This window comes from Conger conger, chromosome 16 (genome assembly GCF_963514075.1).
Source record: "Conger conger chromosome 16, fConCon1.1, whole genome shotgun sequence".
Classification (NCBI taxonomy): domain Eukaryota; kingdom Metazoa; phylum Chordata; class Actinopteri; order Anguilliformes; family Congridae; genus Conger; species Conger conger.
In genome coordinates this window covers 3411266-3436929 of record NC_083775.1, presented here as the reverse complement: position 1 = coordinate 3436929, position 25664 = coordinate 3411266, and the positions used below count along the sequence as shown (strand labels likewise).

The 25664-nt window shown below is 42.2% G+C and overlaps 3 protein-coding genes across 4 annotated transcripts; all 3 read left to right on the top strand.

The window, feature by feature from the left end:
- Positions 1-220: 220 nt before the first annotated feature.
- LOC133114540 (amine sulfotransferase-like) lies at positions 221-6401 on the top strand. Of its 2 annotated transcripts, none has more exons than XM_061224032.1 (7): positions 221-450; positions 2141-2349; positions 3038-3164; positions 4877-4971; positions 5213-5393; positions 5485-5639; positions 6150-6401. In XM_061224032.1, exons 1-6 carry the CDS (start codon positions 309-311, stop codon positions 5607-5609), a joined length of 879 nt encoding a protein of 292 aa, XP_061080016.1. In that variant the 5' UTR covers positions 221-308; the 3' UTR covers positions 5610-5639; positions 6150-6401. The 2 variants fall into 2 exon arrangements, with proteins under 2 accessions (XP_061080016.1, XP_061080017.1); XM_061224033.1 differs by having other exon boundaries at positions 6101-6401.
- Positions 6402-8266: 1865 nt separating this feature from the next.
- Positions 8267-14883, top strand: LOC133115059 (amine sulfotransferase-like). The gene is made up of 6 exons (XM_061224776.1): positions 8267-8491; positions 9807-10015; positions 10825-10951; positions 12676-12770; positions 12993-13173; positions 14316-14883. The coding sequence occupies exons 1-6, from the start codon at positions 8350-8352 to the stop codon at positions 14438-14440; spliced, it is 879 nt and encodes a 292-aa protein (XP_061080760.1). The 5' UTR covers positions 8267-8349; the 3' UTR covers positions 14441-14883.
- A 2078-nt stretch (positions 14884-16961) lies between these two features.
- Positions 16962-23654, top strand: LOC133114682 (amine sulfotransferase-like). The gene is made up of 6 exons (XM_061224245.1): positions 16962-17668; positions 19031-19239; positions 19956-20082; positions 21790-21884; positions 22107-22287; positions 22691-23654. Exons 1-6 carry the CDS (start codon positions 17527-17529, stop codon positions 22813-22815), a joined length of 879 nt encoding a protein of 292 aa, XP_061080229.1. The 5' UTR covers positions 16962-17526; the 3' UTR covers positions 22816-23654.
- The last annotated feature ends 2010 nt before the right edge of the window (positions 23655-25664 follow it).

Below are 25664 nucleotides of genomic sequence, written 5' to 3'. Positions count from 1 at the left end.
TGAAAGAAAGAAACTGACTGAACTGTGTCAAATATGATGCATTTCAAAAAATGTTTTCTGCAATCATAAAAATGTAAAACTAAAACTATTTTCCTTCTGATCTTTCTGTCAGCCAATCATATACCAGATGTACAGAGGGAAAAACTACACAATGCTGTTTAAATAATAAAAGGCATGATAGTCATTGCTCCAATGTCTAGTTCTGTTAATAAGTAATTTGTCATCAAGTGGTTCAGTAGTTCAGTCCAGGACAGCCAGTTCAGCTCATCTGATTTCTCTTTACGCTTTGCTCTTTAACGTTGGATGATATGGAGGTTATCAATCCTTACCTATTTCGATATAAAGGTTATGTTTTTCCAACAGGATTTTCTCAGCCAGAATACATCGATTCACTCCAAACATTCGAGATAAGGGACAACGATATTTTTCTGGTCACCTATCCCAAGTCAGGTCTGGATCGTAATCATTTTCATTGCATTACATTTTAGGCAATGTTATTTCTTACATTTAAATGTACCAGTTAGAATTTTGTACTGAAGTTTTCGTTCAGTGCTGTGTGTTGGCAGTCATATTTGACCTTCTGTTCTCTGTGCTGAACCATTATTGTTACATTACAACGGGTCACCGTTGCAATGTTCTCGGAGAAGGACAGCCTCTTGTCCATCACCACTCCAAGTTTTCTTGCACTGGGGGATGAGGTCACTGTGATATCTCCTAGTGAGATGGAAACATCGGAGAAGGGAGAGGTCAGAGCAGGGATGAAGATTATATCCGTCTTACCTGGGTTGAGCTTTAGATGGTGGTTGCCCATCCAGCTCTGGATGTCTCTCAGTCAGGCAGGGATATAGGTAGAGACCTATGTGTCCAATGGGCGAAAGGAAAGGAAAAGTCGGTTGTCATTGGTATAACAATGATATGACATGCCATGAGCAGAGATAACAGGGATCTGGTGTAAATAGAGAAGAGGACGGGACTGAGGACTGAGCAAGGACTCGGGGACTGCTGTAACAAGGGGGCGAGGGGTTGACACTCTCACCTGGGAGGACCGGTCAGAGAGATAAGATTTAATCCAGTCTAAGGCTGTGCCACAGATCTCCGTAGATACCAGGGAGGATAGGAGGATGGAGTGGTTGACTGTGTCGAAGGCTGCAGAGAGGTCAAGGAGGATCAGAACACAGGAGAGATAGGCCGCTCCTGCAGCCTGAAGGGATTAATTGACGGAGAGGAGTGCAGTATCCATCGAGTGGCCAGGTCTGAAGCTGGACTGGAGGGGGGCCTGCAGGTGATTTTGCGAGAAGAAGGAAGAGAGTTGGTTGGAGGCAACTCCTTCAGCGGATTTGGACAGAAAAGGAAGGAGAGATACCCGATGGTAGTTCTGTATGCAGGGCTCCAGAGTGGGTTTCTTCAGGAGTGGGGTGACGTAGGCCCTCTTGAAGGAAGAGGGAAAGCTGCCAGAGGACAGGGCGGAGTTAACAACCGAGGTGACAAACGGGAGAGAGACGAAAGCAGGGTGGAAGATGCAGAGTCAGTGGGTAGTTTGGAGAAGGATTCAAGAGCGAGAAGCGGTAACTCTGGGGCAAGCGAGGATGGTGACAGAGTGCGGAGATTACAGTGGACTGAAACAGTAGGGGTGTGAGGAGGGGAAGGAGGCAGGGGAGCAAGGGGGATGGAGAAGGAAATGAAGTGGTGATCAGACATGTGTTGTAACTGATAATGATTGCTGTTAACCAGTTGACAGAGTGGCTCTTCTCTCTGCGAAGCCAGGATCCTATTTTGTATGTCTTTGTTTATTTTTTATGGTCAGGTATGGGACACTGGCGATGGGACATTGTATTTTCTAGATAGTCACCAAATTCTATCTACTGAAAATTCTGCAGATTTTAAAGTAATTTTAAAGAACATATTTTCCTGGATTCAAGCTGCATCATAACAGGACAGGAATAATTTTTTGTTTTACCCATACTATAAAGCCCTGCCACCCAAAAAATGTATAACTTTCAAGGAGTTTTACGTAGTGGTGCATTTGATTGACTCAAATTATTCATGCTGATGTACTGTATTGAACAAGTTTTATTTTTTGAACATTCGGTATTGGTTCTGTGGGTCTCTGAACTCTGTTCTTTCTCCACTTCCATCATAGGCACTATATGGACTCAGCAGATCATCACGCTGCTCTGTGAAGCGGATCCGTCAAACAACATTGTGTACGACAACAACTGGCAGACAATGCCGTGGCTAGAGGGTCCTCTGGACTTCCCCGACTACTCCTTGCGTCCCTCCCCCCGTTTATTCACCTCTCACCTCACCCCCGCCCTGATGCCCCCTGGACTGAAGGACAAGAGGCCAAAGGTGGGGTGCTAAGGGAAGGAAATGGGGTGGACAAACAACTGGATTCACTCTTGGGGCTAAATTAATGAAAAAGGAAATTAATGTGTTACATTACATTTGCCAGATTAGGCTAAGCAGGAGGCAATCCTACCCTGGAGCAATGCAGGGTTAAGAGCCTTGCTCAAGGGCCCAACAGCTGTGCAGATTTTATTGTGGCTACACTGGGGATCAAACCACCGACCTTGTGTCTCCCAGTCATGTACCTTAACCACTACGCTACAGGCCACCCTAAGTATGTGTGTTAAATGGAGGATGGAGCAAAACATAATATTATTTTCCTTTGATAAACTTTGTCTTTTTTCTCCTAAGCAATGCACTAAAAAACTTTTGATGTGAGAAATCTTGGTTTTGATTCATATTTGACCTGCAATATGAATTTGAAAGTTTGATCCAGGGTTGGTGTGCCAGGCACTGCAAGGCTCTTGTGACTTGTACGATAGGTCGGAACCACTCGTAAATCTTGCCCCTACCTATGGAAAAATAAAGAGAATATAAATTAGAGAATATTGGTGAATGTGCCAAGTCACTTGTTTTAAGTGATTTAAGCATAAACCTGTTTGTACGAGTGGTTCTTGCATGAGGCCCAATGTCTATAAAAACATCAAAAACTACTGAAAGTTTAGTATAATTTGTCCTTGTTCCATGTCAGATTGTCTATGTGATGAGGAACCCAAAGGACGGTGTGGTCTCTTACTTTCACTTCTCCCACGCTATGCTCAAACTGGAGACCCCCAAGAGCTTTGAGGACCTGATAGGGGAGTACCTGGAGGGAGTAGGTGAGAACACACACTTATACATACAAACAGTACACACAGGGCCACAAACACACTTGTCCACACATACTGTAACCATCATATACAGTGGGAGCAATAATTATTTGATCCCTTGCTGATTTTGTAGGTTTGCCCACTTACAAAGAATGGAACTGTGTAGAATTTTAATCATCGGTACATTTTAACATTGAGAGACAGAATATCACAAAATAATCCACAATAACAACATCATATACATTTTATAAATTCTTATTGTATTTTTGCATGAAATAAGTATTTGATCCCCTACCAATCAGCAATAATTCTGGCTCCAACAGACCAGTTAGTTTTCCATTAAGAAGCACTCCTAATCTCAACTCCCATAACACCTGTGTCAACTCGTTAAATTGTTATGTAGCTGTATAAATGACACCTGTCCACACAATCAATTAGATTCCAACGTTTCCACAATGGCCAAGATAAAAGAGCTGTCTAAGGACATCAGGGACAAAATTGTAGACCTGCACAAGGCTGGGATGGGTTACAAGAAAATAAGCAAGCAGCTTGGTGAGAAGTTAACAACTGTTGGAGCAATTATTAGAAAATGGAAGAAACACAAAGTCACCGCCAATCTCCCTCGGTCTGGGGCTCCACGCAAGACCTCGCCTCGTGGGATATCAATGATCATGAGAAAGGTCAGGGATCAGCCCAGTACTACACAGGAGGAGCTTGTTAATGACCTGAAGGCAGTTGGGACCACAGTCACGAAGAGAACCATCAGTAACACACTACACCGTGAAGGATTAAAATCCTGCTGCGCGCGCAAGGTTCCTCTGCTGAAGAAGGCACATGTACAGGCCCGTCTGAGGTTTGCCAAAGAACACCTGGATGATCCAGAGGAGGCTTGGGAGAAGGTGATGTGGTCAGATGAGACCAAAATAGAGCTATTTGGCATCAACTCGACTCGCTGTGTTTGGAGGAAGAGAAATGCTGAGTACAACCCTAAGAACACCATCATCACTGTGAAGCATGGAGGTGGAAACCTTATGCTTTGGGGGTGTTTCTCAGCTAAGGGGACAGGACGACTTCACCGTATCGAGGGGAGGATGAATAAGGCCATGTACCAGGAAATTTTGGGCGACAACCTCCTTCCCTCAGTGAGAGCACTGAAAATGGGTTGTGGATGGGTCTTCCAACATGACAATGACCCAAAACATTCAGCCAAGGCAACAAAGGAGTGGCTCAAAAAGAAGCATATTAAGGTCCTGGAGTGGCCTAGCCAGTCTCCAGACTTAAATCCCATCGGAAATCTGTGGAGGGAGCTGAAGCTTCGAGTTGCCAAGCGACAGCCTCAGAACCTGAAGGATTTGGAGAGGATCTGCAAAGAGGAGTGGACCAAAATCCCTCCCAAGATCTGTGCAAACCTGGTGAAAAACTACAACAAACGTCCGCTGTGCTTGCCAACAAAGGTTTCTCCACCAAGTATTAAGTCCTGTAGTTATATGGATCAAATACTTATTTAATGTGAAAATATGATATTACATTTATAAAATGTATATGATGTTGTTATTGTGGATTATTTTGTGATATGCTGTCTCTCAATGTTAAAATGTACCTATGATTAAAATTCTACGCAGTTCCATTCTTTGTAAGTGGGCAAACCTAGAAAATCAGCAAGGGATCAAATAATTATTAGTCCCACTGTATCACATGGATGTGAATTTCCTGTTTTACAGTTGCTGGTGGTTCCTGGTTTGATCACATCAGGGAATGGTACTCAAAGAGAGATCAGTACAACATCCTGTTTTTGATGTATGAAGACATGATCAAGGTGAGATGGCTGTACAGGTAATGCCCTGTCGTTTGAGAATATTTTTCTGCCATTCATATTGACCTCTTTCATTTTTAACATTACATCACTAAAGGTGAGCTCCGATGGTGGTGATGAAAAACGGTCTATGTTGACGGTGTATGCTGACAGGAGAAGCCACTGAAGTGCTTTGGTGCTGCACACATTGTTAAGTCCCTGCAAAGTGAGGATTGTTCCTACATCTTCTCTTGTGGTCTCCCAGGATCTGAGGTCTGAGGTATTGAAGATCAGCAAGTTCCTCGGGAAGAACCTGGACAGTTCGGCCATCGACCACGTGGTGGAGAGGGCCACCTTCAAGAACATGAAAAAGGACCCCAAAGCCAACTACGAGTTCCTGCCCCAAGAACTGCTGGATCTAGAGCAGGGACACTTCCTTCGCAAAGGTTGGTGGTGATGTTTTCAATCAGAAATTCTAAAACCTGTCAACTTCTGCAACAAGGGTGTCAAAAATGAACATGGAGAATGTTCTGGCAGGTACGGTCGGGGACTGGAAGAACACCTTCACCGTGGCCCAGAGTGAGCGCTTTGACCAGGTCTTCCAGGAGAGGATGAGGGGCCTCCCACTGCAGTTCACATGGGACATTCATGAGCATCCATAGTGCCTGTTGAGGCTCCAGTTTCAAATGGAAGTGAGCATTGTATTACTGTACTTGTCACATGGATAATATTTGTGACCAAACGCATGTCCAAAATGTCCATTTTAATTTCATCACAGAATTAAAAGTTACAAAATGAGATGTTGCTTACCAAGATTTACCAAATACTCTGTCCATAATCTTCAATAGAACATTGTGCTTTTGCAGAAGACAGTTCTGGGAAATCACCCTTTTCACCTTTACATACATTCTCAGCACAAAATCCTCTTTTAGAAAAGGAATTAGTACTTTAAATGGATAGATCTGCATAGTGCTTTACTCCATCAGTAGGATCATTTTCAATGTGCAGTGCTGCAATAAAAAATAATTCATAGATTTATAATAGATCTGAAAGTTAGAACATGAATTTAGTGGTCAATTGCTATGCGACTTCAGTACTTAAGTGCTTAAGTACATTAACCGTTGCTCTCCTTATTGTTTTACATCAATGATAGGATCAACGATGTTCTCAAAATGGCATTATTCCCATTCTCACCTACTCAGACTGGCAAGCTATCCCAGGATTCTATTGCGTCTAAAAGGCTGGAGGACTGATGGACTCTAATGGCTGCTGATACCTGGAAAATCCTTCCCATTGTTCTTAGGAGTGGTGTGCGGGCTGATTTGCATTCAAAGGGTTGGATGACCAGCTGGGCGAAAGGTGTGATACACATATATAGTGATGAGAATTTTAGAATTTTTAGAAAACCAATTATTTAATTGAAACAATAAATAGTCAAACTTTCTCACCATGTACACAACAAAAGCTAATAATAAAATACATTCTCAGAAATAAAGGTCGGTAAAGTGGATAAATTATTTGTCACCCGGGCCTTACCCAATAGGTACATACAATTGTTCCCCTAACCAGAAATATATACTTGCTTCATATATTTCTTCATTTCGTATATGGGGGCTGATTTGCATTTGAAGGGTTGGATGACCAACTGGGAGAAAGGATGGTGTACTTACAGTGTGAGCACATGTGAAGTCATGAGAAAACCAACAATTTAATTCAAACAATAAATGGTAAATCTATCTCACCACACATAGAACAAAAGCTATTAATAAAATACACTCTTGGTCATAAAGGTAGGTAAAGTGCCTAAAAAGGTATAGTTATTTGTCTCATGGCCTTACCCAATAGGTACATAAAATGTAAAAAATGGCCAGCCAGGAGAGAGTTGCAGTCGGGCGACCTATAGTGTAGTGGTTAAGGTAAATGACTGGGACATGCAAGGTCAGTGGTTCTAATCCTGGTGTAGCCACATTAAGATCCGCAGGTGGGTCAAAACCATCTCTTGGACTAGGAGCTGGGTTGAGTAGGGGTTGAGTAGGGGTTGAGTAGGGGTTGAGTAGGGGTTGAGTAGGGGGTGAGAAAGGGGTGGATTCTCTGGATGTTGTATGGGAGGAATCTGCATGACTGGGTCACCACTGCAATGTTCTCTGAGAGAGACTGTCCATCACCACGCCGAGGTTCCGTGCAGAGGGTGATGGCGTCACTGAGGTATCTCCTCTGGAGAGATCCAGATGGAGAGAGGTTAGAGCAGGAATGAAGATCATTTCAGTCTTACCTGGATTGAACTTTAGATGGTGGTTGTCCATCCAGCTCTGGATGTCACTTTGATGTCAGCTGAGATGCGGGCTGAAACCTGTGTGTCAGATGGTGGGAATGAGAAGAAGAGTTGGGTATCATCAGCGTAGCAGTGGTTGGAGAGATCATGAGCAGTAATAACAGGGCCAAGGGATCTAGTGTAAGAAAAGAGGCAGGCCCAGGACTGAGCCCTGGGGAACTGGCAAGGGGCCGAGGTGTCAATACTTTACCAGCCCTGGCAACCTGGAAGGAGCGACCAGAGAGGTAGGACTCGATCCATTACATTACATTAATGAGAGTTTTTGTACTGTACTGAAACAGTTTTATTGTTTGAACATACAAAATTGGATAGTGCTCAAGTTAAAAAAGACATTTACATTACATTAACAGAATTTGGCAGATGCTCTTATCCAGAGCAAGGTACAGTTGATTAGACTAAGCAGGAGACAATCCTCCCCTGGAGAAATGCAGGGTTAAGGACCTTCTTTAAGTTATTTCAGAATCGAGGGACAGGCAAGGCAAAGGTAATGGATTAAAAAACAGGAAGGAAAAACCAATACCAATACTGCCTACAGGATCTTGAATCTAAGTTCACACACTAACATTGTTGCATTTGAAAAAACACATTCATGTCAATGTATGGTATGATTCTGATTCCTTTTTTACTTCACTTAATAATTTGAAAAAAAAAATAATGGTAAAACTGTGCTGAGCTGTTCTCATATGTTAAAAAACAAGTTTGCTTAAAAGTATTGAAATGAGGGCCCTTGTTTTTTTGCTAGTTTTTTAGCTCTTTTAATATGGTTAAGACTTGATGAAGTTGGAAACATGCATGCCTGTTGGAAGAGGGAAGTTGTGTACTGATTTGCTACTCTCAGAATGGGTTAGATGGGGACGCTGGTGCTAAAAAAATCTTTCTGATCTTTCTGTCGGTCAATCATATGCCAGACGTACCGAGGAAAAGAGTCAACAATGCTGTTAAAATAAGCCATGACAACCATCCAACATTAATAGGTAACTTGTACTCAAGTGGTTCAGTAGTTCAGTCCAGGACAGCCAGTTCAGCTCATCTGATTTCTCATTACGCTTTGCTCTTTAACGTTGGACGATATGGAGGTTATCAATCCTTACCTTCTTCGATATAAAGGTTATGTCTTTGGAACAAGATGTACTTCGCCAGAAGAAATCATTTCACTCCAAACATTCAAGATAAGGGACAGCGATATTTTTCTGGTCACCTATCCCAAGTCAGGTCTGGATCTTGTCCATTTTCGTAGCATTTAATTTTACGCAACATTATTTCTGATACAAGTACCGTTTAGAATTTTGCACAAAGGTTTTCATTTGTTGCAGTATCTTGATAGTCATATTTGACTTTCTCTCGGCTGTGCTGAACCATTATTGTAACTGATAATGGTTACTGCTAACCAGTTGACAGACCCTTCTCTCTGCAAAGCCAGTAGCCTATTTTCTATGTCTTTATTTGTTATGTTCAGGTCGTCTGGCAATGGGGCATTGTATTTTCAAGATGGTCGGCAGTTTCTATCGACTGAAAATTCTCCAGATTTAAAAATAATTTCAAAGGAGAACTTTGACCTGGATTCAACATGAATTATAAGAATTCGGAAGAATATATTTTTTTACTTGTACAAAAATTGTATAACTTTCAAAGAGTTTTAAGTAGTGACCTTGTGTGTCCCAGTCATGAACCTTAACCACTACGCTACAGACCGGTCATAGTTAAACAAAGCCTTTCGGGTTCTTGTCAATGTGTGGTAGCAGTAAAAAAGGCCAACAGGATGCTAGGATACATAGCCAGGTGTATTGAGTATAAGTCTAAGGAAGTTATACTCACCTTATTCAATACTTGTTAGACCACACCGTAAGAAAGGGGCGGCCTGTAGCGTTGTGGTTAAGGTAAATGACTGGGACACACAAGGTCGGTGGTTCTAATCCCAGTGTAGCCACAGTAAGATCCGCACAGCCGTTGGGCCCTTCAGCAAGGCCCTTAACCCTGCATTGCTCCAGGGGAGAATTGTCTCCTGCTTAGTCTACTCAACTGTACGTCGCTCTGGATAAGAGCATCTGTCAAATGCCAATAATGTAATGTAATGTAATGTAAAAGAAAGATATAGAGGCATTGGAAAAGGGTCAGAGAAGGGCAACTAGATTGGTTCCATCTATAACAGATAAGAGTTACGAGGATAGACTTAGGATGTTTAATCTCTTTAAGCTTAGTAAAAGGCTTGATTGTGGGGGATTTGATTGTGGCTTTTAAATTCATTAAATGGAATTTAATGGAATTAACAAGTGAATTATAGGGGATTCTTCAGGGTGAGTTTGCTTAGCAAAACAAGGGGGCACAAACGGAAATTGGCAAAGGAGAAATTCCGTACAGAAGTATTTTTTTCAGACAATGAGTAGTCAATGTGTGGAATAGCTTGCCAGTACATGTACTGGAGACAGAAACACTGGGGGTTTACCTTAAGTTATGTTATGTTATGTTATGGGTAACATCAGGTGCTGTTTCTGTTGGTCTCTGAACTCTTTCTCTACTTCCATCATAGGCACTATATGGACTCAGCAGATCATCACGCTGCTCTGTGAAGCAGACCCCTCAAACGACGTTGTGTACGACAACAACTGGCACACAATGCCGTGGCTGGAGAGTCCTCTGGACATGCCCGACTACTCCTTGCGTCCCTCCCCCCGTTTATTGACCTCTCACCTCACCCCCGCCCTGATGCCCCCTGGACTGGAGGACAAGAGGCCAAAGGTGGGGTGCTAAGGGAAGGAAATGGGGTGAACAAAAAACTGTATTCACTCTTGGCTAAACGGATGAGTAGTGTAGTGCACAATTACACATGAAAGAGGGAAAATGTTGTGTGTTTAAAGGATGGAGTCAGTGTTTCTTATTGTGTTGTGGTGGAACAATGTTACAGGGTTAAAATAATGAAAGAAATGAAGACAGCAGCAGAAGTGTGATGTATATTGTTATACACACATTCCTATACAGTACATATAAATGCATGCACAAACAAGAATTCTCCAAATTCAGCAAATTAGATTGTATCATAAGGGGCCTCGTGCAAGAACATTTTCATTTTCATATTCTTTCACAAATGTATTTTTCTTTTGTTGAATGAAGGGCTCATTCAAGTGTTCCACATAGGGTTGAACAAACACGTCTAACTTCAGATAACCTAAATGAAGATGTTATGCCGTTATAATAGAGAGTATATGGTACTGTTGGTGGGTTCCCTCAGATAGACAGGCAATGGGATTAACAAGAACAAGGGATAATTGATACCTGATTCGGTTCCTTCATTTGATAAACTTATTTTTCTTTTTTTCTCTGAAGCAATGCTCTGAAATATGTTTCTGAGAAAAATTGATGTGAGAAATAGGCAACGCAGTTGCTGAATCTTGAATCCTGAAATTCATATTTGACCTGCAATGTCTAGTTTGAAAGTTTGATCCAAGTTTGTTCTGCCAGACATGCATGGCAAGACTCTTGTTTACGTGAGTGGTCAAACATCAAAAACTACTGAAAGTTGAGTATAAAAGGTTCTTGTTCCATGTCAGATTGTGTATGTGATGAGAAACCCAAAGGACGTTGTGGTCTCCTACTTCCACTTCTGCCACATCTCGCCAAAACTGGAGACCCCCAAGAGCTTTGAGGACTTCTTGGGGGAGTACCTGGAAGGAGCAGGTGATAACACACACTTACACATGCAAACAATACACAAAGGGCCACAAACACACACTTGTCTACACATACTGTAACCATCATATACAGTGGGAGCAATAATTATTTGATCCCTTGCTGATTTTGTCGGTTTGCCCACTTACAAAGAATGGAACTGTGTAGAATTTTAATCATCGGTACATTTTAACATTGAGAGACAGAATATCACAAAAATAATCCACAATAACAACATCATATGAATTTTTATAAATTCGTATTGTATTTTTGCATGAAATAAGTATTTGATCCCCTACCAATCAGCAATAATTCTGGCTTCCACAGACCAGTTAGTTTTCCATTAAGAAGCACTCCTAATCTCAACTCATTACCCAAAACACCTGTGTCAATTCGTTACATTGTTATGTAGCTGTATAAAATACACCTGTCCACACAATCAATCAGATTCCAACATTTCTACCATGGCCAAGACATGTCTAAGGACATCAGGGACAAAATTGTAGACCTGCACAAGGCTGGGATAGGCTACAAGAAAATAAGCAAGCAGCTTGGTGAGAAGTTAACAACTGTTGGAGCAATTATTAGAAAATGGAAGAAACACAAAGTCACCGCCAATCTCCCTCGGTCTGGGGCTCCACGCAAGACCTCGCCTCGTGGGATATCAATGATCATGAGAAAGGTCAGGGATCAGCCCAGTACTACACAGGAGGAGCTTGTTAATGACCTGAAGGCAGTTGGGACCACAGTCACAAAGAGAACCATCAGTAACACACTACACCGTGAAGGATTAAAATCCTGCTGCGTGCGCAAGGTTCCTCTGCTGAAGAAGGCACAAGTACAGGCCCGTCTGAAGTTTGCCAAAGAACACCTGGATGATCCAGAGGAGGCTTGGGAGAAGGTGATGTGGTCAGATGAGACCAAAATAGATCTATTTGGCATCAACTCGACTCGCTGTGTTTGGAAGAAGAGAAATTCTGAGTACAACCCCAAGAATACCGTCCCCACTGTGAAGCACGGAGGTGGAAACCTTATGCTTTGGGGGTGTTTCTCAGCTAAGGGGACAGGACGACTTCACCGTATCGAGGGGAGGATGAATAGGGCCATGTACCAGGAAATTTTGGGTGACAACCTCCTTCCCTCAGTGAGAGCACTGAAAATGAGTCATGGATGGGTCTTCCAACATGACAATGACCCAAAACATACGGCCAAGGCAACAAAGGAGTGGCTCAAAAAGAAGCATATTAAGGTCCTGGAGTGGCCTAGCCAGTCTCCAGACTTAAATCCCATCGAAAATCTGTGGAGGGAGTTGAAGCTTCGAGTTACCAAGCGACAGCCTCGGAACCTTAAGGATTTGGAAAGGATCTGCAAAGAGGAGTGGACCAAAATCCCTCCCAAGATCTGTGCAAACCTGGTGAAAAACTACAACAAACATTGACCTCTGTGCTTGCCAACAAAGGTTTCTCCTTTGTATTAAATTTTTTAAATTAAAAAAGTATTAGATCCTATAGTTCTATGGATCAAATACTTATTTAATGTGAAAATATGATATCACATTTATAAAATGTATATGATGTTGTTATTGTGGATTATTTTGTGATATTCTGTCTCTCAATGTACCTATGATTAAAATTCTACACATTTTGTAAGTGGGCAAACCTACAAAATCAGCAAGGGGTCAAATAATTATTGCTCCCACTGTATCACATGGATGTGAATTTCCTGTTTTACAGTTGCTGGTGGTTCCTGGTTTGATCACATCAGGGAATGGCACTCAAAGAGAGATCAGTACAACATCCTGTTTTTGACGTATGAGGACATGATCAAGGTGAGATGGCTGTACAGGTAATGCCCTGTCATTTGAGAATATTTTTCTCCTATTCATATTGACATCTTTCATTGTTAACATTGCATCACTAAAGGTGAGCTCCGATGGTGGTGATGAAAAACGGTCTATGTTGACGGTGTATGCTGACAGGAGAAGCCACTCAAGTGCTTTGGTCCCTACAAAGTGAGGATTGTTCCCACATCTTCTCTTGTGGTCTCCCAGGATCTGAGGTCTGAGGTGCTGAAGATCAGCAAGTTCCTCGGGAAGAACCTGGACAGTTCGGCCATCGACCACGTGGTGGAGAGGGCCACCTTCAAGAACATGAAAAAGGACCCCAAAGCCAACTACGAGTTCCTGCCCGAAGAACTGCTGGATCAAGAGCAGGGACACTTCCTTCGCAAAGGTTAGCGGTCATGTTCTGAACCAGAAATTCTCAAACTGTGGACTAACTTCTGCAACAAGGGTGTCAAAAACTCCAGCTAGGGGGCTGCAGCGTCTGCAGTTTCATTTTGTAGATTCATTTCCATCAGCAGCCAAGGTGTCTGGACCCTGTAACCAATTCAGTGGTTTTAATTAAGCACTAACAGTGCAATCATGCACCCAAAGCCCAAAGTAGATAGTAAATCGGTAGTTTTGTGTCCATAAGTCCTAGAGTATGTTGCAGCTTTGCTGTTATGCCCCACACTTCTCATGGAAGGTATCCCACACGTATTGGCCAGATGATGGTCGTATAGTCCACATATTTATGGACCTGAACATTTACACTGCGAGGCCAAACTCATGCCAAAATTCATACACACGTTTGGGAGTGCCAAATCTAAAGCTGTCGGCCATCTTGATGTCATATTGATAACTAAAGCAGTTTTCTCCTCTGAGGCTTTTTTATTATTTGTCCTTTTTGCAATAAAGTTGGTTACAGCTTCAGGAGACTGAAATACACAAGCATATGATAAACAATCCAATCGCATGAACTGTTAGGTAGCTTTTATGATTCATAGTATAATTTGTTATGTAGCTGATTATCCAAAGCAACTTACAAATTGATTACACTACACTAAGCCGGGGACAATCCCCCCGGGGCAATACAGGTTCAAGGGTTTTTCTCAAGGGCCCAACAGCTGTGCTGGTCTTATCGTGGCGACACCAAGGCTTGAACAACCAACTGCCCGGGTCCCAGTCATGTACCTTAGCCGTGAGGCTACAGGCTGCCCTATTTTAAGAAAATAAACAACATAATTGGCCAGAATTCCTTGGCAGTTGAATCATCATGGAACATGGTAGATGTTAACCTAAGACTGATTTTTGATGTCCTTGATTCAGTAACATGCCGAAAGGTCATTGCCTAACACAAAGTGAGTCATAACTGCCTGTCCAACCTTACAAAACCTTTTCTTATTTGTCTGTCTATCCTGACGTTATTGCTGCTTGCAGCTATATTCCTACTTGCAATTGTTTTGCCAGACGTTTGGGAACTGTTGTTATAAAACCATTGTGAGGTCGACAGGTATTTCACAAAGGTTGTGAACATGGAGAATGTTCTGGCAGGTAAAGTCGGGGACTGGAAGAACTCCTTCACCGTGGCCCAGAGTGAGCGCTTTGACCAGGTCTTCCAAGAGAGGATGAGGGGCCTCCCACTGCAGTTCACATGGGACATTCATGAGCATCCATAGTGGTTGTTGAGGCCTACCAGTTAGGCTCCAGTTTCAAGTGGAAGTAAGCATTGTATTACTGGACTTGTCACATGGTTAATATTTGTGACCGAACACATGTTCGAGGGTCACATTCACAAAATGTCAATTTTTATTTCATCACAGAATTCAGTGCTACAAAATGAGGTGTCGCTTACCAAGATTTCCCAGAGACTTTGTTCATAATATTAAATAGAACATTGTGCTTTTGCAGAAGACTGTTCTGACAAATCAGCTATTTTCACCTTTACATACATTCTCAGGACAAAATCCTCTTTTAGAAAAGGAATTTGTACTTTAAATGGAAAGATCTGCATAGTGCTTTACTCCACCAGTAGGATCATTTTCAATGTGCAGTGCTGCTATGAAAAATATTAATAGATTTATTGTAAATATGAAAAAGAATATTAAAGTTAAAACATGAATTTAGTGGTAAATTGCTATGTGACTTAAGGACTTGAGTACATTAACCGTTGCTCTCCTTATTGTTTTACATCAATGATCGTATCAACGATGTTCTCAAAATGGCATTATTCCCATCTTGTTCATACTTTGTGACGCTAAATTGAGCAGGGTTAGAGAATGCAACATCACTCCGTAGTCACTTCAATCTCAGTGAATTATAATGAATTTGAAAAAAAGGTCATTTGCTTTGTTTAACAAATTTGGTTTGCTTGAACAATGAAGAACATCAATTCTCCAATGCTGTTTTGTTTGCACAGCAAACAGATCCCAGGCAGTGAACCTGGACTTGCAAGGACGTTGCATCCAAAGTTCAAATGTGCATTGAAAAATGTTATTGATTTATAGCACACATTGCATACGTTTGCAATAGTAATGACTAAATATATGCTAAAGCGGTCAGTTTGGGAAACCAAAGAAGTTCATGCATAATTTTAAATTTTAATTTTAATTTTAAATTTTACATTTTAATCCTTTTTTAATTTAGTCCTACAGTATGACCAACACGTGTTACTTGTAGAGTATGCCTTACACAAGACACACATCTATTCCTGGAAGAGAACAGGTTATATTTTCAAGAACAAATGATGTGGTGCGGTGAAAGAACCCAGGAGCTTCCGGCCGTGATGGCCTGGGGCTTCTGCCTCATTCCCAGACGCTCGACCATCCTCCTCACCTCACTCACCTCACTTACCACACTCACTCACTCACTCTCTCACCTCACTCACTCACTCACTCACTCACTCACTCACTCTCTCACCTCACTCACTCACTCACTCACTCACTCACTCACCTCACTTACCACACTCACTCACTCACTCACTCACTCTCTCACCTCACTCACTCACTCACTCACTCACTCTCTCACCTCACTCACTCACTCACTCACTCACCTCACTTACCACACTCACTCACTCACTCACCTCACTTACCACACTCACTCACTCACTTACCACACTCACTCACTCACTCACTCTCTCACCTCACTCACTCACTCACTCACTCACTCACTCTCTCACTCACTCACTCACTCACTCACTCACTCACTCACTCACTCACTCACCTCACTTACCTCACTCACTCTCTCACCTCACTCACTCACTCACTCACTCACTCACTCTCTCACCTCACTCACTCACTCACTCACTCACCTCACTTACCACACTCACTCACTCACTCACCTCACTTACCACACTCACTCACTCACTTACCACACTCACTCACTCACTCACTCACTCACCTCACTTACTCACTCACTCACTCTCTCACCTCACTCACTCACTCACTCACTCTCTCACCTCACTCACTCACTCACTCACTCTCTCACCTCACTCACTCACTCTCTCACCTCACTCACTCACTCACTCACTCTCTCACCTCACTCACTCACTCTCTCACCTCACTCACTCACTCACTCACTCTCTCACCTCACTCACTCACTCACTCACTCTCTCACCTCACTCACTCACTCTCTCACCTCACTCACTCACTCACTCACTCACCTCACTTACCACACTCACTCACTCACTCACCTCACTCACTCACTCACTCTCTCACCTCACTCACTCACTCACTCACTCACCTCACTTACCACACTCACTCACTCACATCACTTACCACACTCACCTCACTCACTCTCTCACTCACTCACTCACTCTCTCACACACTCACTCACCTCACACACTCACTCACTCACTCACTCACTCACCTCACTTACCACACTCACTCACTCACTCACTCACCTCACTCACTCACTCACTCACCTCACTTACCACACTCACTCACTCACTCACTCACATCACTTACCACACTCACCTCACTCACTCTCTCACTCACTCTCTCACTCACTCACTCACTCTCTCACACACTCACTCACTCACTCACTCTCTCACTCACCACACTCACCTCACTCACTAACTCACTCACTCACTCACTCACTCACTCACTCACTCACCCACTCACTCACTCACTCACTCACCTCACCTCACTTACCACTAAACTCTCAGGTGGGCCAGGATATGCCATTTTCTGATTCGGTCAACAGGCGCCTGGGTGGTTCTTAACCCCTTCAATGTGTTCCTGTATTTTTCTTTCAGTTCCTCAAGACATGAAGGACTGGCCAGTCAATGTAAGAAGGATCACAGTTTATCTACAACTTTCTTGCTCCATCCAGCTAATCTGGAGCCAGACCGACAGACAGAAGGACAGATAGACTGACTGGCGGAGTGTACGGTTGAAAGTCAGACAAATAGGCTGCAGGAAGTACAGTCAGATTAAAATAAAACTCTTGAGAGAAACTTTCAACTAAATGCAATTTAATACGAAATGGTTTTAGGAAATTCAGCTTCAAATTCTTAAAGATTCAGCAGACCAATATATTTTTTGTGGTCACATCTGATCTTTCTGTCAGTCAATCATATGCCAAAGGTACAGAGAGAAAACCTACACAATGCTGTTTAAATAATAAAAGGCATGATAGCCATCGCTCCAATGTCTAGTTATGTTAATAAGTAATTTGTAATCAAGTGGTTCAGTAGTTCAGTCCAGGACAGCCAGTTCAGCTCATCTGATTTCTCTTTACGCTTCGCTCTTTAACGTTGGACGATATGGAGGTTATCAGTCCTTACCTATTTCGATATAAAGGTTATGTCTTTGCAACAGGATTTTCTCCACCAGAATACATCGATTCACTCCAAACATTCGAGATAAGGGACAGCGATATTTTTCTGGTCACCTATCCCAAGTCAGGTCTGGATCTTGATCATTTTCATTGCATTACATTTTAGGCAATGTTATTTCTTACATTTAAATGTTCCGGTTAGAATTTTGTACTAAAGTTTTCGTTCAGTGCTGTGTGTTGGCAGTCATATCTGACCTTCTGTTGTCTGTGCTGAACCATTATTGTTACATTACATTACATTCCAAAACATTTAGCAGACTCTCTTATCCAGAGTGACGTACAACAAAGTGCAGATCGAACACAGGAAGAAGTGTGAAGAGGACCCTAGAGGCCAGTACGGTTCAGAGTCCTAGCATGACCATACAGATACTGTTATGTTCCTGTGTTCTGTGTGTTAGTTTATCATTGTTTATTATCTTTAGTCTTGTCATTTATTATTTTTCATATTCATGTCTGGTGTTTTGTTTATATTCATTAGTCTTTGCACTCGTCTTCCCCTGTGATGTCTGAGTCTGAATGTTTACTAGTCCAGTCACTCCCTTGTCTGCGTGCCCCACTATTCGGGTGTTTACGGTAGTTCCGGGGTTCAATCTTCCTTCCAATCTTGCATTCCTTACTTCCTGCTTTCTCTCCATTTCATGTTTGTACATAGCACTAATATACTCATCCCAACTAACATAGAATTTGTACAGTACTAATTATACTAACACACTAATATGTTTGTCAAACTAACAAACTAACATTCACTAGTTTTGGGTATTTGTAATTTAAATCACTTAACTAACTTACTAACTCATCTCCAGTTTCAATTCTGTTCTGTAACTCCGCCTCCCTATTCTATCACTGATTACTTGCTTAGTGTCAGCAAAGTATTCCCACTTGTTTCTCTGTATCTCTGCATCTCCTGATTCTCTGCAATTGTTTACTATCTAGTACGGAGCCGTTTGTATTACATGTGTGTCTTTGTGAATCCAGTCCGCGTTTTCGTTTCCCCCTCGTTATTGTCCTATTACCCTTTCATGTGTCTCACCTGATGTTTATTTGTTAGACCGCCCTCACTCCCATGCCCCGCCTAGTTTTTCTCATTCCCCTGTGTATTTATACCTGTCCTTTTCAGTTGCACGCTGCTTGTTCGTCTTGTCCTGAGCCCTTGATTCCTTCCCCCAGTTCTAGCCTCCTTGTTTCCTTGCCCTTGCCCTTGCCCTTGCCCTTGCCCTTGTTCCTGAGTCAGATGGAATAATTTTTTGTTTTACCCATACTGTAAAGCCCCCAAAAATTTAATAACTTTCCAGGAGTTTTACGTAGTGCTGCATTTGATTGACTCAAATTATTCATGCTGATGTACTGTATTGAACAAGTTTTATTGTTTGAACATTAGGTGCTGGTTCTGTGGGTCTCTGAACTCTGTTCTTTCTTTACTTCCATCATAGGCACTGTATGGACTCAGCAGATCATCACGCTGCTCTGTGAAGCGGATCCGTCAAACAACATTGTGTACGACAACAACTGGCACACAATGCCGTGGCTAGAGAGTCGTCTGGACATGCCCGACTACTCCTTGCGTCCCTCCCCCCGTTTATTCACCTCTCACCTCACCCCCGCCCTGATGCCCCCTGGACTGAAGAACAAGAGGGCTAAGGTGGGGTGCTTTGGGAAGGAAATGGGGTGGACAAACAACTGGATTCACTCTTGGGGCTAAATTAATGAAAAAAGGATCTTTTATGTGTTACATTACATTACATTAATGGCATTTGGCAGATGCTCTTATCCTGAGCGACATACAGTTGATTAGACTAAGCAGGAGGCAATCCAACCCTGGAGCAATGCAGGGCTAAGGGCCTTGCTCAAAGGCCCAACGGCTGTGCCGATTTTATTGTGGCTACACTTGGGATCGAACCACCGACCTTGTGTCTCCCAGTCATGTACCTTAAGCACTACGCTACAGGCCACCCACGTATGTGTGTTAAATGGAGGATGGAGCAAAACATAATATTATTTACCTTTGATAAACTTTGTCTTTTTTCTCCTAAGCAATGCACTGAAGAACATTTGATGTGAGAAATCTTGGTTTTGATTCATATTTGACCTGCAATATGAATCTGAAAGTTGGTGTGCCAGGCACTGCAAGGCTCTTGTTTATGTGACTTGTACAATGGGTCGGGACCACTCGTAAATCTTGCTCCTACCTATGGAGAAATGAAGAGAATATAAATTAGAGAATTTTGGTGAATGTGCCAAGTCACTTGTTTTAAGTGATTTAAGCATAAACGAGTGGTTCTTGCATGACGCCCAATGTCTATAAAAACATCAAAAACTACTGAAAGTTTAGTATAATTTGTCCTTGTTCCATGTCAGATTGTCTATGTGATGAGGAACCCAAAGGATGTTATGGTCTCTTACTTTCACTTCTCCCACGCTATACCCAAACTGGAGACCCCCAAGAGCTTTGAGGACCTGATAGGGGAGTACCTGGAGGGAGTAGGTGAGAACACACACTTATACATACAAACAGTACACACAGGGCCACAAACACACTTGTCTACACATACTGTAACCATCATATACAGTGGGAGCAATAATTATTTGATCCCTTGCTGATTTTGTCGGTTTGCCCACTTACAAAGAATGGAACTGTGTAGAATTTTAATCATCGGTACATTTTAACATTGAGAGACAGAATATCACAAAATAATCCACAATAACAACATCATATGAATTTTTATAAATTCGTATTGTATTTTTGCATGAAATAAGTATTTGATCCCCTACCAATCAGCAATAATTCTGGCTTCCACAGACCAGTTAGTTTTCCATTAAGAAGCACTCCTAATCTCAACTCATTACCCAAAACACCTGTGTCAATTCGTTACATTGTTATGTAGCTGTATAAAATACACCTGTCCACACAATCAATCAGATTCCAACGTTTCTACCATGGCCAAGACTTGTCTAAGGACATCAAGGACAAAATTGTAGACCTGCACAAGGCTGGGATGGGCTACAAGAAAATAAGCAAGCAGCTTGGTGAGAAGTTAACAACTGTTGGAGCAATTATTAGAAAATGGAAGAAACACAAAGTCACCGCCAATCTCCCTCGGTCTGGGGCTCCACGCAAGACCTCGCCTCGTGGGATATCAATGATCATGAGAAAGGTCAGGGATCAGCCCAGTACTACACAGGAGGAGCTTGTTAATGACCTGAAGGCAGTTGGGACCACAGTCACGAAGAGAACCATCAGTAACACACTACACCGTGAAGGATTAAAATCCTGCTGCGTGCGCAAGGTTCCTCTGCTGAAGAAGGCACAAGTACAGGCCCGTCTGAAGTTTGCCAAAGAACACCTGGATGATCCAGAGGAGGCTTGGGAGAAGGTGATGTGGTCAGATGAGACCAAAATAGATCTATTTGGCATCAACTCGACTCGCTGTGTTTGGAGGAAGAGAAATTCTGAGTACAACCCCAAGAATACCGTCCCCACTGTGAAGCACGGAGGTGGAAACCTTATACTTTGGGGGTGTTTCTCAGCTAAGGGGACAGGACGACTTCACCGTATTGAGGGGAGGATGAATAGGGCCATGTACCAGGAAATTTTGGGTGACAACCTCCTTCCCTCAGTGAGAGCACTGAAAATGAGTCATGGATGGGTCTTCCAACATGACAATGACCCAAAACATACGGCCAAGGCAACAAAGGAGTGGCTCAAAAAGAAGCATATTAAGGTCCTGGAGTGGCCTAGCCAGTCTCCAGACTTAAATCCCATCGGAAATCTGTGGAGGGAGCTGAAGCTTCGAGTTACCAAGCGACAGCCTCGGAACCTTAAGGATTTGGAGAGGATCTGCAAAGAGGAGTGGACCAAAATCCCTCCCAAGATCTGTGCAAACCTGGTGAAAAACTACAACAAACATCTGACCTCTGTGCTTGCCAACAAAGGTTTCTCCCCCAAGTATTAAATCCTATAGTTCTATGGATCAAATACTTATTTAATGTGAAAATATGATATCACATTTATAAAATGTATATGATGTTGTTATTGTGGATTATTTTGTGATATTCTGTCTCTCAATGTTAAAATGTACCTATGATTAAAATTCTACACAGTTTGTAAGTGGGCAAACCTACAAAATCAGCAAGGGGTCAAATAATTATTGCTCCCACTGTATCACATGGATGTGAATTTCCTGTTTTACAGTTGCTGGTGGTTCCTGGTTTGATCACATCAGGGAATGGCACTCAAAGAGAGATCAGTACAACATCCTGTTTTTGACGTATGAGGACATGATCAAGGTGAGATGGCTGTACAGGTAATGCCCTCTCATTTGAGAATATTTTTCTCCTATTCATATTGACATCTTTCATTGTTAACATTGCATCACTAAAGGTGAGCTCCGATGGTGGTGATGAAAAACGGTCTATGTTGACGGTGTATGCTGACAGGAGAAGCCACTCAAGTGCTTTGGTCCCTACAAAGTGAGGATTGTTCCCACATCTTCTCTTGTGGTCTCCCAGGATCTGAGGTCTGAGGTGCTGAAGATCAGCAAGTTCCTCGGGAAGAACCTGGACAGTTCGGCCATCGACCACGTGGTGGAGAGGGCCACCTTCAAGAACATGAAAAAGGACCCCAAAGCCAACTATGACTTCCTGCCCCAAGAACTGCTGGATCAAGAGCAGGGACACTTCCTTCGCAAAGGTTAGGGGTCATGTTCTAAACCAACAATTTTCAAAAATTGTGGGCTCACTTCTGCAACAGAAGTGATTGACTAGGGGGCTGCAGAGTCTGTGGCTTCAACTCCAGTCCTAGTGGGTGGCAGGGTCTGCCGGTTTGTTTTGTAGAATCCTTTCCATCAGCATCCAAGGTGTCTGGACCCTACAGCTAAATCAGTAGTTTTAATTAAGCACTAACGGTGGAATCACTCACCACAGTTTTTTGGTAGATCTGTAGTTCAGTCCCACCATTTTGTTTTATATGCAGTTCTTGTTTTATTCTACAGCTTTTTGTCTCAGGCCTTTTTATTACTGGTTCTTTTTGCGGACAACAGCTTCAGGAGACTGACACGCACTAACTAAGAAAATTAAAAAAAATGTTCTGGCAGGTACGGTCGGGGACTGGAAGAACACCTTCACCGTGGCCCAGAGTGAGCGCTTTGACCAGGTCTTCCAAGAGAGGATGAGGGGCCTCCCACTGCAGTTCACATGGGACATTCATGAGCATCCATAGTGGTTGTTGAGGCCTGTTGAGGCTCAAATTTCAAGTGGAAGTGAGCATTGTATGACTGGACTTGTCACATGGATAATATTTGTGAGGGTTAAGGGCCTTGCTGAGGGGCCCAACAGCTGTGCAGATCTTATTGTGGCTACACTGGGGATCGAACCACCAACCTTGCGGGTCCGCACTCACCACAATCACCACAATCACCACAATCTTGAATCTAAGTTCACACACTAACATTGTTGCATTTGAAAAAACACATTCATGTCAATGTATGGTATGATTTTGATTCCTTTTTTACTTCAGTTAATAATTTGATAAAAAAATTAATGGTAAAACAAATGGATGAGCTGTTCTCATATAGTTTTTTTGCTAGTTTTTTAAGCTCAGGCTTTATAGGATTAAGACTTGATGAAGTTGGAAACATGCATGTCTGTTGGAAGAGGGAAGTTGTGTACTGATTTGCTACTCTCAGAATGGGTTAGATGGGGGCGCTGGTGCTAAAAATATCTTTCTGATCTTTCTGTCGGTCAATCATATGCCAGACGTACCGAGGAAAAGAGTAAACAATGCTGTTAAAATAAGCCATGACAACCATTCAACATTAATAGGTAACTTATACTCAAGTGGTTCAGTAGTTCAACATCACTGTTATTGAAAGAAATAAAACTGACTGAACTGTGCAAATATGATACATTTCAAAAAATGTTTTCTGCAATCATAAAAATGTAAAACTAAAACTATTTTCCTTCTGATCTTTCTGTCAGCCAATCATATGCCAGATGTACAGAGGGAAAAACTACACAATGCTGTTTAAATAATAAAAGTCATGATAGCCATCGCTCCAATGTCTAGTTATGTTAATAAGTAATTTGTAATCAAGTGGTTCAGTAGTTCAGTCCAGGACAGCCAGTTTAGCTCATCTGATTTCTCTTTGCGCTTCACTCTTTAATATTGGACGATATGGAGGTTATCAATCCTTACCTTCTTCAATATAAAGGTTATGTCTTTGGAACAAGACTTACTTCGCCAGAAGAAATCATTTCACTCCAAACATTCAAAATAAGGGACAGCGATATTTTTCTGGTCACCTATCCCAAGTCAGGTCTGGACCTTGTCCATTTTCGTAGTATTTAATTTTACGCAACATTATTTCTGATACAAGTACCGTTTAGAATTTTTCACTAAGGTTTTAATTTGCTGCAGTGTCTTGATAGTCATATTTTACTTTCTCTTGGCTGTGCTGAATCATTATTGTAACTGATAATGGTGACTGCTAACCAGTCTGCAAAGCCAGTAGCCTATTTTCTATGTCTTTATTTTTTATGTTCAGGTAGTCTGGCAACGGGGCATTTTATTTTCAAGATGGTCGGCAATTTCTATCTACTGAAAATTCTCCAGATTTAAAAATAATTTCAAAGGAGAACTTTGACCTGGATTCAACATGGATTAATTTTTTTACTTATATAACTATACTTGTATAACTTTCAAAGAGTTTTAAGTGGTGGTGCATTGTTTGAGTCAAACTGAACTGAACCAGTTTTATTGTTTGAACAAACAGAATTGGAGGTTTGTTGGGTCAGTGGCCAAAATGAAGCACTTAAGTGCAAAAACACACCAACAGTATCTGTAGCTCTGTGTGACGTTATGTCACAGGGCTGGTATGGCCCAAGTAAAGCTATCCTGCATGTATTGATGGATGACGGATGGTGACGCTATAATGCATATATTTATTCATTTATATATTGATATATTTATATATACATAACTTTCAAGACGGTAGACCAACTGATGCCTACCAACCAACTAACAAATTTTTGATGTCCTTGATTCAGGGCCATGGCCCAGCATAAAATCACCTTACCAACTGCCATTCCAGTCCTTCCAAAACCTTTGCTTATTTGTCTGTCTTGTGAAATTGTGTTCCATGTCTCTGTCTGATTTCTCAGTGGGTGCTTGGAACCCTTTGGCTGCCTGCAGCTATCCATACAATTCATATGGCGTCATAAGGCATCTGACCGCCATTTTGATGACTTGAAACCTTGATGCTTGAAATGCTGTTAGTTTAGCTTCTCTCAGTCAGAAAAATAAAGTGCATATTATAAGTGTATATTATTAGCCCGTGTGGAACATTTATTTTGATCAAAATGACAAATCGTGTAACGTTAGCTGATCTCGATCACATCCCGCCGTTTCACCTGACTCGTGTAGAGAGTTTCATAAAGAAAATTACGAACGACATGCATTACGGTTGATCACAGTTGAAATGAGCTCCACTGTGCGCAAAGTGAATGGCTTTACCACAGCTCTCCATATGCAATGCTTCATGGTGCCACCTATGACTGGCAAACCTTGGGAAAACACTGGAAAAGGCAAACGTATGTAGCAGAAATATTGTGAGAAGGAGAATCAGGTAACTTGTCAGCAATCAGGAGGATGTTAAAAATGTAGAGAGGCAAATTACACGGTTCCAATCCTCCAAATGTTGATTTGTGTTTACGTCTTTGTGCGGAAGTAATCGTAATCGCCGCGGTCTGCTGTCAACCCCGGTAAGCAGCCACAACAGCTTGGTCACGTGACTGAAATCCTTCAGTATTCCTGTACTTGCCATTGTTTCTACACTGTTTTGGAAACCAGTGTTCTAAAACCTTGGCGAGGATTTCTTGTGGAGGATGACGGTGGAGAATGTTCTGGCAGGTAAAGTCGGGGACTGGAAGAACACCTTCACCGTGGCCCAGAGTGAGCGCTTTGGCCAGGTCTTCCAGAAGAGGATGAGGGGCCTCCCACTGCAGTTCACATGGGACATTCCTGTGTAAAATGACCAAGGACCTCCGGTCAGTCTCTTATTGCCTTGTGTC

Excerpts from the sequence above, each read along its gene's own strand:
- LOC133115059 (XM_061224776.1), top strand. The coding sequence starts at position 8,350 with ATGGAGGTTATCAATCCTTACCTTCTTCGATATAAAGGTTATGTCTTT. Across the intron at positions 10,952-12,675 it reads GGAGTACCTGGAAGGAGCAG|TTGCTGGTGGTTCCTGGTTT; the intron begins GTGATAACACAC and ends CCTGTTTTACAG. Across the intron at positions 12,771-12,992 it reads CGTATGAGGACATGATCAAG|GATCTGAGGTCTGAGGTGCT; the intron begins GTGAGATGGCTG and ends GTGGTCTCCCAG.
- LOC133114682 (XM_061224245.1), top strand. The coding sequence starts at position 17,527 with ATGGAGGTTATCAGTCCTTACCTATTTCGATATAAAGGTTATGTCTTT. Across the intron at positions 17,669-19,030 it reads GGTCACCTATCCCAAGTCAG|GCACTGTATGGACTCAGCAG; the intron begins GTCTGGATCTTG and ends CTTCCATCATAG. Across the intron at positions 22,288-22,690 it reads GGGACACTTCCTTCGCAAAG|GTACGGTCGGGGACTGGAAG; the intron begins GTTAGGGGTCAT and ends ATGTTCTGGCAG.
- LOC133114540 (XM_061224032.1), top strand. The coding sequence starts at position 309 with ATGGAGGTTATCAATCCTTACCTATTTCGATATAAAGGTTATGTTTTT. Across the intron at positions 2,350-3,037 it reads TGAAGGACAAGAGGCCAAAG|ATTGTCTATGTGATGAGGAA; the intron begins GTGGGGTGCTAA and ends GTTCCATGTCAG. Across the intron at positions 3,165-4,876 it reads GGAGTACCTGGAGGGAGTAG|TTGCTGGTGGTTCCTGGTTT; the intron begins GTGAGAACACAC and ends CCTGTTTTACAG.